Source organism: Astatotilapia calliptera, chromosome 4 (assembly GCF_900246225.1).
Source record: "Astatotilapia calliptera chromosome 4, fAstCal1.2, whole genome shotgun sequence".
NCBI lineage: Eukaryota > Metazoa > Chordata > Actinopteri > Cichliformes > Cichlidae > Astatotilapia > Astatotilapia calliptera.
In genome coordinates this window covers 16,293,472-16,308,652 of record NC_039305.1, presented here as the reverse complement: position 1 = coordinate 16,308,652, position 15,181 = coordinate 16,293,472, and the positions used below count along the sequence as shown (strand labels likewise).

Genomic DNA, 15,181 nt, shown 5'->3' with positions numbered 1-15,181 from the left:
TTATTAACTTATTAAAAAAATCATTTTCCTAATGGTGCTTTAATACGCTACAGTTGTTTTCTTATGATGATACATACTGTAATGATTTATTAAGAATGTTATGCCTCATAAATTTTTAATTATACAGGATAAAAAACCCTTCATCCTATCTGTGCTGGAACGATCTATCTATAAGATGTCACAGCAGGAAAAGGGTGGGGACATGTAAAAGGAAAAAGGGAGGGGTGTAGGGGGTGTAGAAGAAGCAAAGAAACCTTGAATGAGTGCTTCCAGGACCCTAGAGCGCACAGACACAACAAGCTGGAAAGTCTCAGCTAACTGAGTTTTAAAGGACAAACGATTCAAAATGATCAGAGGACATCTTTAGTAGCTCTTTTCTGAATTATGAATGTAACTTCTGACAAGTCCACTGTGCCACTCCACTGCTGAGAGAAGCTCCCCGTGTGATGGATCAGCTTTGCGCAACAGGTTCTCCAAAGAACATTTAAGCTCGAACTCTGATCCATGTAGGGAACAAAAAGAAGCATGCTGTCACCGCTTTGGCCCTTTGGCATCGAGCAGGAGATCAACTCATGGGATGTAGTGGATGCAGATTCAGGGTCAACTTTGGGAAGGCGCTGTCCAAAGTCTCGGTCTTTTTCACCATGGTCCTAATCTTCACCTACTTCTTCTACTGCCTCACCGGATTTTGTGATTCGGCTCCAAGAGCTGCATACAGACAAGAAACTTCAGACTTGGACTATGACATTTTGGACGATCTGCGGCCACCCCGGCGTCTCTTCCCCGATGCGCCGTTTCAGCGGAACCGCACAGGCTCCGAGGACGCTCCGGCTGAGCCGTCACAGAATACGCTGGACAGCGAAAAGGAGACTGTCCAGAGCAACGGCATCCCCGTGTCCAACACTTTCGGGACCAAAAGGTTTCCGCAGGCGATTATAATCGGCGTGAAGAAGGGAGGGACACGCGCCCTGCTGGAGTTTCTCCGCATCCACCCGGACGTGAGAGCGTTCGGCGCGGAGCCGCACTTCTTCGACAGGTTTTACGATAAAGGGCTGGAGTGGTACAGGTAAGGATGAACGCACGAATCCACTCATACAGAATGTGGCTGGCTTTTAGCCCAGGTTTGACCGCAAATCATAAAATGTAAAAACTGTAAATCGTGGACCATCGTAGGCAGTCCAAAACTTTAAAACGACACAGGGTGTCTGCTGTAAAAACCGATGTGCTCTTTATAAGTGAAACTGACGGGTTTATTTGGAAAAAGTTTGAACACGATTGCATATTTGGATGTCATGCGGGCCAATGCAGGATTGTATATGCTGTAAGGGTAAAGGGTCAGCTGAGCAGCACTGATGTTTTTGCTGACATCTTATCACCTGTGCAGATGTGCTGATTTCCTCCGTCAATAGAAGAGACAGCAATGCATTGGCTGGTTGATAGATTCGGATCAGCTTTAGACAATGCTCCCTCTCTTGTGCTGCTCTAGATCAAAAGGGCTAGTGAGGTCCCAGAGGAGCGTTTCATCATCTTGACAGTCATCTAAACACCATTTATTCACTTCAGCATGACATCCTGTATAGTGTTCCCCTTTTTGCTCTGCAACAGAGCCACAAAGAACCCATGCAAACATCACATCGATTACTCTAACATGTAAAATCTACAGCAAATACCTCATCATATACCATATAAAGCACCTTGGGGTGATTTGGAGCTATATAAATAACATGAAATTGAATTGAATTAGAGAATTTTAAAAAAGCAAAAACACAAAAATCTGATTGACAAGGAGAGCAAACACTGAGTGATGATCTTAGTTAATGTGATCGCACAGTTCCTTTACAAAAGGCACATAAAATGCTACTGTCATACTGACAGCACATGATTTGGGGTGGCCAGGCTGACCAGAGCCCTCATTTGGGTGTAGTTAAGGCCCTAAAGAAGGATTTATTTGTCCGTGAAGCTGGTCCTGATCATCTCCATATGTTCTACGAGCTTCTGGACATGATCCCAGCTGAGCAGCGTGTGAGAACACAGTGCCATTTGGGGACCTTTAAGCAAGAAAGGTGTCATAACTACACAGAGGTTTGACAGGGTAAGGATTATGAATAACAGGCACTTTGATAGCAAGATGGTGTAATTTAATCTTCCTTTGCCTTATTTTCTAAACCCCCCTTTGCTGCCTTTTAATAGGGAACATAAGGACACATGGAAACGGTTTCACCACTGATAATTTTAGCATGCCGTTAAATTTCCTCTCTCTCACTTTTTCTCTGTGCACACACAAACACTCATATATACCGTATGTATGTTAGCAATCTTAAGCACTATGTTACCTATCCTCTGTCTCTCCATGCCACATTTACAACTCATCCTTCTCCCCAGATTCTTCCTTGTGACTTTCTCCTTCTCTCCTTGCTTCTCTTCTCCTCACTCTCCCTTCAGAATAGCAGAATGTGAAAATACCTGTGGCCAAACTGGTGTTTCCGGGGCATTTTTTTTATGTGTGTTTTAATTAGGCTGACTTGTGCTGTAAAGCTGTTAGGCCTTAACGGTGTAACACAGCACTGCCACTAACACGGCCTGTAAAAACACGGCCTGTAAAAGGTAGATCAGTCGTGCAGTAATATCGCCTAAACCCAACGACAAATCTAAGTCACCACATGCAACATGAACATTTTTCAAAGTGTAGCCAAGTTAAGAGGTGTAATTACAGTAAAGTGATCACCTGTAAGTGTTTAAGAGATTAAATGGGAGTTCTGCATGGATATAACTGATAATACCTGCATTTGTTCACATTCACAGTATCAGAACGTGAATGTGAATTATGGTTTTTTCTTTTGCTGTGATTTTTTTTAAAGAAGTGAACTTCACTGAAAGTTGAGGCGGAGAAAAGTTAGAAGGATTAATGCAACAATGGAGAGCGACAGCAGCAACATGATACCGGATGAAATCACTGAAAGATGATTCCGCTGTTGTCACTGAATCGCAAAAATTGAGCAAATCTGTTTGCTGTCATCTGCAGTGACCCACAAAGAAGCCGCTGGAAGTTGTAGACAGCAGCATTTTGTGTATGTGTGTGTGTGTGTGTGTGTGTGTGTGTGTGTGTGTGTGTGTGTGTGTGTGTGTGTGTGTGTGTGTGTGAGAGAGAGAGAGAGAGAGAGAGTCAGTGACAGAAAGAACTTATCCATGTGGAACAAGCAAGTCCTCCTCATCTGACTGTCAGTCACAGGGTCAACTCTCTGTCACATCTGGATGTGACACACACACACACGCACACACTCAATGCAGTGTAAAGCAGGAGTTTAAGACAGGCTCTGAAAACGCAACCCCTGCTTTGACATTTAATCTTTCTGAAGTTCTCTGTCTCATCTCATCTCATAAGATAGAGAACCGATTGCTGTAGATATTCCTCCGGATCATCCATTTAATATTACCACAGCACTTATTTATCCATATCATAGGTGATAAAGTGATGATAAACCGCTTTAATCCTGAATCTTTTCCTTCAGACAAATATGACCTTTGCGTGCTTATATATCTGCCATAATCCCCATGAAAAAAAAATGATGCGTTGGAACTGCTGTTGATTATTTTTACAGACGAGTCACGATTTTATAAGTAACAAACAGCCGCTTGCCAAGATACATGGTCACACACTTGCATATCTGAAAGCAATTTGTGCACTGTCATAGTCTGCTCTCTTTCCTGGATGGAGAAATAAGCACAAACCGAAGGCGACTGTAGCAGATGGATGAGGGTTGTAATCTGTCATATTTGAGTCATTGCTGTCAGATGTTGGATGAAACCAGGGGCGATCTGCATGCTGGAGACACTTCATAGATTCAGCAGACAGAAGTACCCTCCCGTGCGTGTTGTTCCAACAGCACTGTCTTCTCGAAGACAAGCTCAGACCTCATGCATGTGTGTTTTCCATTGCTTTTATCTGAGCGATCAAGTCAGTCTCCGCTCTCTTTCCCTCTCCGCCCTGTCTGTCTCTTCATGCCGTTCTCTCGTTTGCATGTGTGCATACGAGCCCATTACGGGAATGGAAAAGCCACAAATAGTGCATTGAAAATAAGGCAAAGATTTAACGGTTTTCTGTGTTGTTTTACGGCTTTAAAGAGACTTCACAGAGTGATGGGTTTCATATGGGACTTAAGAGCCACCGCAGAAAGCTGAAAAACCTCAGCTTTCCATGGCACAATAGTTGTAATTGTCACGGCTTTGTCACAGTGATGAGGCCTGGAGTGAGTAATGATTAAATTCTGTCTGATGACGTCAAAGTGAGCGCATTTATTTCTCATCTTGTAGAAGAACAAACTCTTTTTAGAAAGATTACTTCTTCATTTCTGTTTGAGGAAAAACTCAAGTTCTCATGGCTCATCAATATTTTACAAGGTTATCAATTAGCTGACCTGTAGTCTTGACACCGCAGGCCATGCCTGATTGGATTGCAATTAAAACATGGTATAAATCCATTAAGGGTAACAGCACAAGGGCAAGCAAAAATGCCAGCTCTGCTAAAAATTACATCAGAAATGGATTTATGCAAACAAGACTGGAAATAGATGACAACAGATCAAAATAAGAGGAGGACATGCCGATCTTTATGGGGTCAGACTGATATACACATTTGATTTTATTACTTTAAAACGTATAATCAGCATTTACACCAGCACCAAAATTTAATTTTATCCCTTGATTTTTCTAGCATAACCATTAAAATATACATATCTGCACATTTTAAATGTCTCTTTTTATTTATTTATTTTAGATTACTGTTATATTTCAGCTTTAGTTACTCTGGAAATCCTGACGATGAGAGTCCTAGCCAAAAAAGACAGCAGTGCAATCAACTAAGTTGCATAAACTAGACCACATGCACAAATATAAACAGAATAATACACAAATTAACTATACAAAAATACAGCTGGTGAAAATAAAGTACGACGACAACCAAAAATTTATAAACGTCAGCAGCAATGAAGCCTAAAACATCAATATTGTCTCACGCCAGAAACAAGGGTAATATTCAGGCAAAACATTTGCAGGATGAACGAACTGCATCCAAGTCATTTAAAATCGCCTTAGATTCATTTTAGTGTGACCACTTCCTTAAATTTTAGCTGATTGTATATAAAAAATGGACGCAACCACAGTGCGGTCACCCATTGGTTAGTGAAATGCTGGCTTGAAGCCTTAAGCTGGGCGCTCTCACTGCCACCATCAGACTTCACTTGTGCGTGGTGAGGATGGCAGCTCCAAACCGTACCCTGCTTTATCCTCCTTTTGGACTCTCATGGAGACTTTAAATTACAAAGTGAATGTCACGTTCTATTAGGTAAGACTTGAAATTTGCATCTGAGCCCACAAACTCATCAGAAAAGTGTTTAATGAGGTCATAGATCAAAGGAGCCAAAGGCATGTTTTCCCACAGGCTGAGGTTTTGGAGAGACATGGCTGCTCACAATGTCACATCAACATGTGTTGCTGTAGGGTCAAGTGAATAAGACCCCGTTCACACCGGCCTTTTAAGAGGGGGAAAATGTGTATTCTCCAACCAGTTGCTGCAGGCTGATGGCAGGCACGATGGAATCTAGCGCTAAACTCTACATAGGCCTAGAGCTCTGGTTGGTGACCCATAGCAACCACCAGCAACCCCAACCAGTTGGCACAGACCTCCTTGCAGTTGCTTTGGTTGCCAGCAGAACGCCACAACTGCTGGTAATTTGCATGGAAAACGCCAAGTGGTCTGCAAACACTCATCAACAATCCTCAGAGCTGTAGCGAAGCTGTGAAAACAGCAACACAAACTAGAAGTTGCCTTCAAAGTAAAAGTTGCACCTTTTCAAATGTATTGGCTGCAGCACCGGAGTCAATCCTTTCTTCGAATGTGAACATTCTCTGTTTACGGTTTGCATCGCAGTTCTTTCAGTTTTCATTACGTGTTTGCAGACATGTTAGCGTCTTCTATGCACAATAATGTAACTGCTGTCACTGAAGGTTTGCAAACCTATATGTCAAGTATAATCCGTTCAGCTGAAAAAAAAATAAGATATTTTCAGGCACTTTAGTCAGCTGGGACAGATTTGTGTGCACATCATTTAACAACTTATATCTTTAATATTATTTGAAGTATAAATAAGACAAGATATAGCCACAGTTAAGTCCATAAGTATCTGGACAATGACACACTATAATTTTGTGGTTTAACAAAATCATTGCTTTTTAGGATTTACAACCATTTCTATGCATAGCCCCCCTTTTGCATGTGCTCGCCCTGAGTCCAAATAACAAAAGTTATGTCGCTGTCTAAATACTTAAGGAACTAATGGTACAGTTTGGATTGTTCCAAAGTCATCCTGTGCTTTGTGCATGCTTTATCTCAGTATTATCCGAGAGGGGAGATTCAGGCACTTACCCTGTCAGTTTGGATTTTTGACAGCTGAAATGGTGAAAGTGGAGCCTAATGCACGTCCACGGGGGAACGTTTTCCAGAGTGAGGGTGATTTTCTCAACACCTCATTCTGTGTACAGCCCTCAGGCCATTAGCCTTAGACACTGAACATGGCTGATTGGTGTAACAGGCCAGGAAGTGGTCTCTGTAGTGTTGGGTTGTAGTGTGTTTTAATGGTGCCAGGTTTTGGCTGGACTTAAGTCTAGGTGGTATTATAAGGTTTGAAAATAGCCACATTCACACTTCATATGGTGAGAATTATAATAATTTGGGGTGCTTTGTAATCCATTATGGGGCGCCTGTAAAATCTTGGGGAGGTTTCTGTCTTGTCTTTTTCCCCCCCCTCAGCTCTATGCTGCAGTTAGCTGGTGAGAAAAGTACTTTTTGAAGAAATAATAGTTTGGGCCAAAATTAAATGTTTCAAATGCTTGGTAGTCATGTTCAGTCAGGCAACCATTTCCAGAAAAGAATAGCGTGAGCCTGAAAAAACACGAGAGTATCCAATGGAAACACAATAATATGGCTCTTGGGAAATTTGAAAAGACTATGTTTTACCACATAGCTTCGATGTTTAAAGGGTTTGAATGAATCCAGATCTATAAAAGAAAAGTATGTATCTGATTCTCATAAGAGATGAACAACAACAGAGACACACTCACAATTTTCTCTTTTAGCTCCCGGGTTCATCAAACTTCAGCAAAATCTGTCTTGATTATTAAAAATCCCTGTTTACATATTTATGACAATGTTAACATGCTGATTTAATAATTATAGAGTTTTCACCGCCTTAGCGCAGGGTGTTAGCATGCTAACATTTGCTAATTTAGAAGATCACAGCAACTCTCTGCATGTCCTCCTTCACTGCATTTATGAATCTTTCTTCTGGTCTTCCTCCTGTCTGGCGGCTCCATATTAAGCATCCTTTGTCCAGTATATCCACTATCCCTACTCTGCCTGTGTCCAATCAATCTAAGCCTTGCCTCTACTCAACTTTGTCTCCAAAGTCCTCAACCTGGGCTGTCCTTCTGATATACTCATTTCTAATACTGTAAGGATGCCCAAAGAAAATCAGAGCATGCTCTTCAGCTCTGCCAACTCGAGCTCAGCCCTTTTTTGGCAGCCCCATCATGTCCAAATAAAACATCATATCAGGTCTCACTACCAACTTGTGGACCTTCTGTAACAAATCACCCCGACACTCATCGCCACCCACTCCACCCTCCTGCCTGCATTCTGTTCTTCAGCTCTCTTGCGCAATGACCTTTAATTTGGATGATTGACCTCAAGTGTTTAAACTCATCCACCTTAATTCCATCCATCCATTTGCTTCCGCTTATCCTTTTCAGGGTCGCTGGAGCCTATCCCAGCTGTCATAGGGCGACAGGCAGGGTACACCCTGGACAGGTCGCCAGTCTGTCGCAGGGCCAACACACAGGGACAGACAACCATTCGCACTCTCATTCACTCGCACATTCACACCTAGTGACAATTTGGATTATCCGATTAACCTATCCCCACAAGCTGCATGTCTTCGTACTGTGGGAGGAAGCTGGATACCCCCATGCAGGCACGCTGAGAACATGCGAAGACCTTCGCTTGCTGATAGATTCAAACCCAGATTCTCCCCCCAGTGAGAATTCTGCCCTTGTGGGCGCCAACTTCCCAGCAAAGCATCACGGACTTCACATCCCATCCTGTCAGGACTCCTAATTATAACTGGACATTCAGTCTTTAATTGGGCATCGACCTGCATAAAGTAATTCCTTTATAGATGGACTCCCCCCTTCCCATGTATGTGTGTGATTTTAACTCCTTTCCACCCACACACTCACACTCTGGTCTCTGTGGAAGTGTTGCACTTCAGCCAACCTCATGCAGAGAAAACCATTTACTAACTCCATTACTTTGTAGAGGAAAACATCATCCAATGCAATTAAAACTAGAGGGTGGCAACAGTTTTTTCTCGCAGCTGGGTTCCAATTGTGATCAAACCATCCAGTGGTCCTGTGACTGACACTTGCAGAGGTGTTTAGTGTGTTTGTGTCTGGTTGAAAGTCACTTCAGTGGTAACACACACACATACGCAATACTATTTGTAAAGTTTCTGCTCCACACTTTCTCATTCAATGTTTCACTTTCTACACATCAGCTTATGTTCTTTTCCAACTTTGATGTGTGACACTTTTAGGTCTCAAACATGGCGATAGCAGGGGAAAAACTGCACTTTGTATCCTAGAGACAATAATGCCTCCTGCTGTATGTGTTCACTTCCTTGTAGCTAGATGAGATTTGCCCCACACTCTTGTTTGTACTGGTTTAGCCCACCTTAGCTTGGTCAGAGGGGAATAGCAACATATGTTTCATCCAGACATGATGCTGTAAATCAAGGTTCCCACACTTATCCTGTCAGACTGACAGACTTTCCGTTGCCTCCAGGTTGCTTCTGTCACCCTTCGAGCATAGCGACACAGTTGGGAAATGTTTCCCTCAGTTTGACATTTATGCTCTCTCTCGTTTTTATAGCCTTGATTTTTCACCACCTGTTTAATTGGATCTCAGCTGAAAAGGCCTTTTGGTGTGGATGCCTGCCAAAGCAGAAGCCTCCTTCAGGAAGACCGTGTGTAGCGTATCTGTGATAACTGATGGAATTTCAGATCGACAAACCGACGTGATAATTGGATTTTCCGGCTCCACTTCTGTGCAGAATACCTTTTGTTTCTGCGCCGCAGGAGTATGTGGCTCCCACTTCAGCGGGAGAGCCCATAATCTTGGGGGGCAGGAAGTCTCTTGGCCACATCCTTGTTGCCAGGGTTGTTATTTAATCTTATGATCCAGGCTCCCTCGAACATATCAGTAGAGTAATCAGCTCTGGAGCACTTCAGGGAGGAAAAGCACTACATCCTTTTAACAGCAGGGAGTTCCAGACTAGAGTGGCGAGTCAGCAAGTCTTTCCGATACAACGCTAAATAGAAAACATGTTTGAGTTCTTCTCTTTGCACATTTAAATGTTAACAATAGTAGGCTAAAAGGCATTTCCCTTAAGCTAAATCAAAGAGGTGTATGTAAAGCATATATTATTGCAGATTAATTGTCCCTGATCTGTTTACAGTATACTGACACCACATACAGACAGATTTATGACAGAAAATGGCCTCTATCGATTCTCCGATAATGAGACTGATTGTGATGAGGGAGATAGGGACCTGAGCAGAGTGGGGGTAAAGTCACAATTCATTAACTATTCATGAATATGGAAAGACAACTTATGGTCAATTACAGAAGTGTCATTTATGTGAAGAAGTGAAGGAGAAATCCAAAACTATGAATGAGAAAGCAGAAGACGGACACTGTGGGTGTAAAGATGTTCATTTTCTCATCAGTATTCACTGACACCTCCGTGCTCAAATATGCACATGTGCAAAAAAGCAGTCATACACACAGCGACACACACTGAGCACAATCTGTCATATAGAGACAGACGTATTGATCAGACACAGATAAACAGGGGACGGGCAGGCAGTGATAGGCCATTTGCAGCTCTTGAAATTGGATAGTAATCAATTAATGGTCTTTTATTATGGGGATCATTTAATGGGGATGGATTGAAACGGCTTAACTTTAAATGCAGAGGAAAGACTCAAATCTCTAAAAGTTTCCTTCTCACTCAAAGTCATGTACTTTATTGTGCACTTTTAACCTTTGTTTCCTCTTAAAACTTCTACAGAGAACATTTTACATAAATAAGAGACCAAACTAAACACTGAACCACAGAATAGAGTTTCCATCAGGAGTTAAATGAGCAGGAACACCTTGTTAGTACCACATCTTTTTACTTTAGAGCTGACTTAATTCTTTGTGGCATAGATTTACTAAGTTTCTGGAAAACCTCCTCAGAGATTTAGGTCCACGTTGACATGGCAGTATCAAACAGTTGCCCAAGATTTGTCGGCTCTGTACATCCATGATGGGAATCTCTCGTTCCACCACATTCCAAAAATGTTCTATTGGGTTGGGAGCTGGTGACCTGAGAGGCTGTTTGAGTACTGTGAATCCAGTGTCATGTCCAAGAAACCAGTTTGACATGATTAGAGTTTTGTGACATTTCACGTGATCCTGCTAGAAGGAACCATCAGAAGATGAGTACAGTGTGGTCATAAAGGGATGGACTTGTCTGTGACATTTTTAATTAATTAGTAATAAGGGTCCCAACAATCTACCGCCAGCAACCCTAACTGTTGATACAGGCAGGATGAATCAGTGCTATCATGTTGCTTATGTCAAATTCTGACCCTACTATCTGAGTGTTACAGCACAAATTCAGACTCATTAGACTAGGTAACTTTTTTTTCTCCAATCTTTTATTGTCCAGTTTTGGCGAGCTTGTGCAAACTGCAGCATCGGGTTCCTGTTCTCAACTGACAGGAAAGGAATCGGTGTGGTCTTCTGCTGCTTTAGCCCATCTCCTTCAAGGTTCAACACGTTGTTTGTTCAGAAATGCTCTTTTGCATGCCTTGGTTGTAGTGAGTGGTTATTTGAGTTGCTGTTCCCTCCTGATCAGCTCAAAGCAGTCTGGCCACATCAACGAGGCATTTTCAGCCAGAGAACTGCCACTCACTTTTTTTTCAACCCTAGAGATGATTGTGTGGGAGAATCCCAGTAGATGAGCAGTTTCTGAAATGCCAGCCAGTCTGGCACCAACAACCATATTTTATTCAAAGTCATTTAAATCAACTTTTTTCTCTGTTCTGATGCGCAGTTTGAAATTCTGCAAGTCTTGACCATGTGTGCATGCTTAAACGCATTGAGTCGCAGCCAATTATATGTTTGCGTTAATGGGCAGTTGAGGTTAATGACGCTTAATGAAGCGTGTGTGAGCACTGTTTTTACGAAGAAGGTTAATGCAATTGCACAAAACCTATCTAGGTGGTCAAAAGTTCTTATAATGAGATTTTACTGTGTTTGGTTGACTTTGTTGAAGCGTTAAGATCTTCATTTTGAGTGAAATATCAACAGCCTATTTCTTGTTCTTCATTTGATGTACATTTTCTCATATTTCCCTGGTATATTGTATTAGATATGTTTTTAAAGAGCAAAAGTAAAGTCAGTGAACTTGCATGGACTACAGTCATCTGCTGCTTTGTTTCCGTGAAAGGGAAGTCATGAAACTTTGCTGAACCTTAATTCCCTCAGATCAAAGAGGAAACACTTTAAATAATGTGGGCATGCAACTGTCATTACTCAAGTAAACCCATTTGAAAGTGTTTATTTTCCTAATTGATTAAAAGCATTTTTACTACATTGCACTAATACACGGTTACTTTACAAATACTCATTAAAATAATCAGGAAAATGAAAAACAAATCCCCCCTCAGATGTCATCTACACTTCTGAATGGCCTTTTGTCATTGACATTTGGAGTTAATGCAAACTTGCAATCTGAAACAAATAAAGCACATATGCTCCATTACTTGTTTATTTTATGGGAAACCACATGAACGCTCTCTGTTTCCAGTAACACAGTAAAGGATGTGTTGGGTAAATGAACTGCAGGCGATTCATTTGCTGCTTTAAACATTGCTCATCATCCATTTGTCGTGCAAACAATTTGTTTCCGAAATCCAAATCCACCACAATGCTGGCTCAGGCAGTTTGTCAATGTTAAATGTAAACACATGAATAAATGCTGGACCTGTTGAACGCCATGTTTTCCCTCACTGTCTGTTGGCCAGATATTGCTGAAATAAGAGGAGTCCGCATCAGTCAAGGGTGTTTCATGCAGCTGTGACTCGATGGTTTTAAATCAAATCAGTAGAAGAAGAAAAACTTGCTTAATCATCTCAGGAGAGCAGGTGCCATGAAAGATAAATCAGCAGATTAGATGTCACAGCGCTGGTTAAAGCTTAAGGTACATTTTGCATCATAATGCAAAATCTATCACCCCAACACGGTAACACCTAATTTAGCACAAGTCTTTCCACTGGTATATTCTACCCAGCATCTCTCCTCATTACTGCCATGTGTTTAACACACTAGCTGAGCTCAGCAGCTCGCCATCCCGGTCGCACTTCCTGCAGACTTTGGCCTGCTTGAGTCCTTGTTGGAACCTATTGGGGAGGTGATGGTGAGGGGGTGGGCATTTTGCTCTTGCAGGAAGAAGAGGGGGTGGAAATCTGTAGGAAATTGCTGTTAAGTGGTTCTCGAGGCTTTGTGGTTTTGACTCACTGGGCCCGTGGTGAGTGGATGGTCCTGTTCTGCAGACCTTGCAGTGAGACCCGGAGGGGCTGTCTGGGGCCCTCGAACATTAACAGAGTAGTGTCTGAAGCTTTGATCACACAGATTTTGAGATGCTTTAATAGCAACAGTGTGTGATGTTCTTACATTATCTCTTAGTGGTCTTTTTGCTGAATGTAGCATGGGATTAAAACAGCAAGTGGTGCTGGTTTTGAGTTATAAACATGGAAACTTTATTGTGGTAGCTCAGAAACTAGTGGTGTAGCCGGATCAAGAGTGTTTTGTTGAGTTAAATACATGTAACATAGCAGGTTCACACAACTTGGCTCGACATATAACGTAAGCAGAATATGGACATAATGTCTTCAAGTGGCCAAATTTAAAAAAAAAAAAAAAACACTTCAAGAAATCAAAACAAGTGAAGTTAAGCTCCAGACCTGCTGGATGTACTGAAGTGAAATAGACTGTGTCAATATTTATCTGACAGTTTCTTCTTTTTTAATTTAGGAACCTGATGCCTCGGACACTCGATGGGCAGATCACTATGGAGAAGACACCCAGCTACTTTGTCACCAAAGAAGCTCCAAGTCGCATCTGCACTATGAATTGTCAAACCAAGCTTATTGTCGTCGTCAGGGACCCGGTGACGAGGGCTGTGTCTGACTACACCCAGACGCTGTCCAAGAACCCAGGGCTTCCATCCTTCCAGAGCCTCGCTTTGAAAAACTCCTCCACAGGTTTGATTGATACCACGTGGAGTGCTGTGCGCATCGGCCTCTATGCCAAGCACCTGGAGAACTGGCTCCAGTACTTCCCTTTGTCTCAGTTTCTGTTTGTTAGCGGCGAACGACTGGTGTCTGATCCAGCTGGGGAGATGGGCCGAGTTCAGGACTTCCTGGGTTTGAAAAGGGTTGTTTCAGACAAGCACTTCTACTTCAACCAGACAAAAGGTTTTCCCTGCTTGAAGAAGCCAGAGGGGAGCAGCAGACCCCGCTGCCTCGGAAAGTCTAAAGGCAGACCTCATCCCCAGATCCCCTCTGAGGTACTGCAGAGACTCAGAGATTTCTACAGGCCCTTCAACCACCGTTTCTACCAGATGAGTGGACAGGACTTTGGCTGGGACTAAGCAAGAGTCTTCTTTGTGGAGAGATGCTCATTTACTGTTTCCACAGGGCTAATGTTCTCAGGGTACTGGGAGAGACAAAGTCCATTCTGCCTCAGTGGAGTCAACACGACATGCAGCACTCATGAACTGTCACTGTTTTGTTGTATTTTGAGGCTCAGACGGACATAGTGCTGCTAATATGAAAACGACAAATTTAGTTAATGGCTTAAATATATAACCGTTAAACTGTTTTTGACATTCTTTATGTACAGATTAGAAGAAAAGGTGATATTTATAGTTTCTGTTGAATACAACAGGTATTTTTTTATTATTATTATTAAAGAAGTGTATTTATTGCGTGACAAAGCCGGACATAATACCAACATCTGACAGGACATCGGAGTAATGTAATACTCTTTGCCTGCATTTACATATTTTCCAGTCTTTTGAATGCTACATACAGTTTGATGTTGCAGGACATTCCTCAGTGCATTGCAGTTGATATACCAATGATACCTCATTTGTAAATATTAAGTCGAAACCATGCGTAGACACATTCCATTTGTAAGTATTTTCCAATAAAAGCCGCATCATATTTTATATTGTAATTCCTGGATGGGATCAATTGTATCAGCTGTTACTCACAATAAATTGCTACTTTTGATCTGTGATTATTCTGAACCACTGTAACTGTAAAAAAAAAAGTGTTCAAATTACAGTGTATAAAAAATGTGCCTCTGATTCTCTGTGTTGTGAAGTAAACTTTTATCTGATGTGACAAACGAATTTGTTTTCATTTCATGTGTTAGCGTTAAGGTCAGATTTTGTATGGTTACATCAGGCTGCAAAATTGTCACCAGAGGTTGAAGACTGTACTGTACTGCCCATTCTCTATGTAATACAGTTTACACAGCTGGATCTTTTCATATCAAGAAAACAAAGTCCTGTGAAAACAAAGGAATGTGTAAGTACCATCCGTGAAAGTTTTTAGACTGTTTAAACGTTTTAAAAATATGGTTTCTTAGAGAAAAAGTGTCTCTGTGGCTCAGTTTGCATCAGCTTAAGGGATAAGTGGACCATCTGGGGGTAAGCTGACCATTTAAATGAATGAGTAAACCAATCAAATGAAGTTTAAATTTCAATATCTTTTGATTGCATTTAAAGAATAGAATAGAATAGAATAGAATATATCTATTGTCACTACCATACATATATTGTACAGTGCAACAAAATCTGATTTTCAGCTGTACAGGTGTTCAAAGAAAGATTATATTAATTAATGTTAATGAAAAATGCAAGACACAAGAAAACCTCCCCCCTAAAAAAATAAAATAACAAGTAAAACAGAGACATTATTGAGCAAAATTAAATAAAAACATAAATTAAAA

The 15,181-nt window shown here is 41.6% G+C and overlaps 1 protein-coding gene across 1 annotated transcript; it reads left to right on the top strand.

Annotated features, from left to right (window-relative positions):
• Positions 1-244: 244 nt before the first annotated feature.
• Positions 245-14,529, top strand: LOC113020843 (heparan sulfate glucosamine 3-O-sulfotransferase 6). The gene is made up of 2 exons (XM_026165109.1): positions 245-1,066; positions 13,196-14,529. The coding sequence occupies exons 1-2, from the start codon at positions 573-575 to the stop codon at positions 13,812-13,814; spliced, it is 1,113 nt and encodes a 370-aa protein (XP_026020894.1). The 5' UTR covers positions 245-572; the 3' UTR covers positions 13,815-14,529.
• The last annotated feature ends 652 nt before the right edge of the window (positions 14,530-15,181 follow it).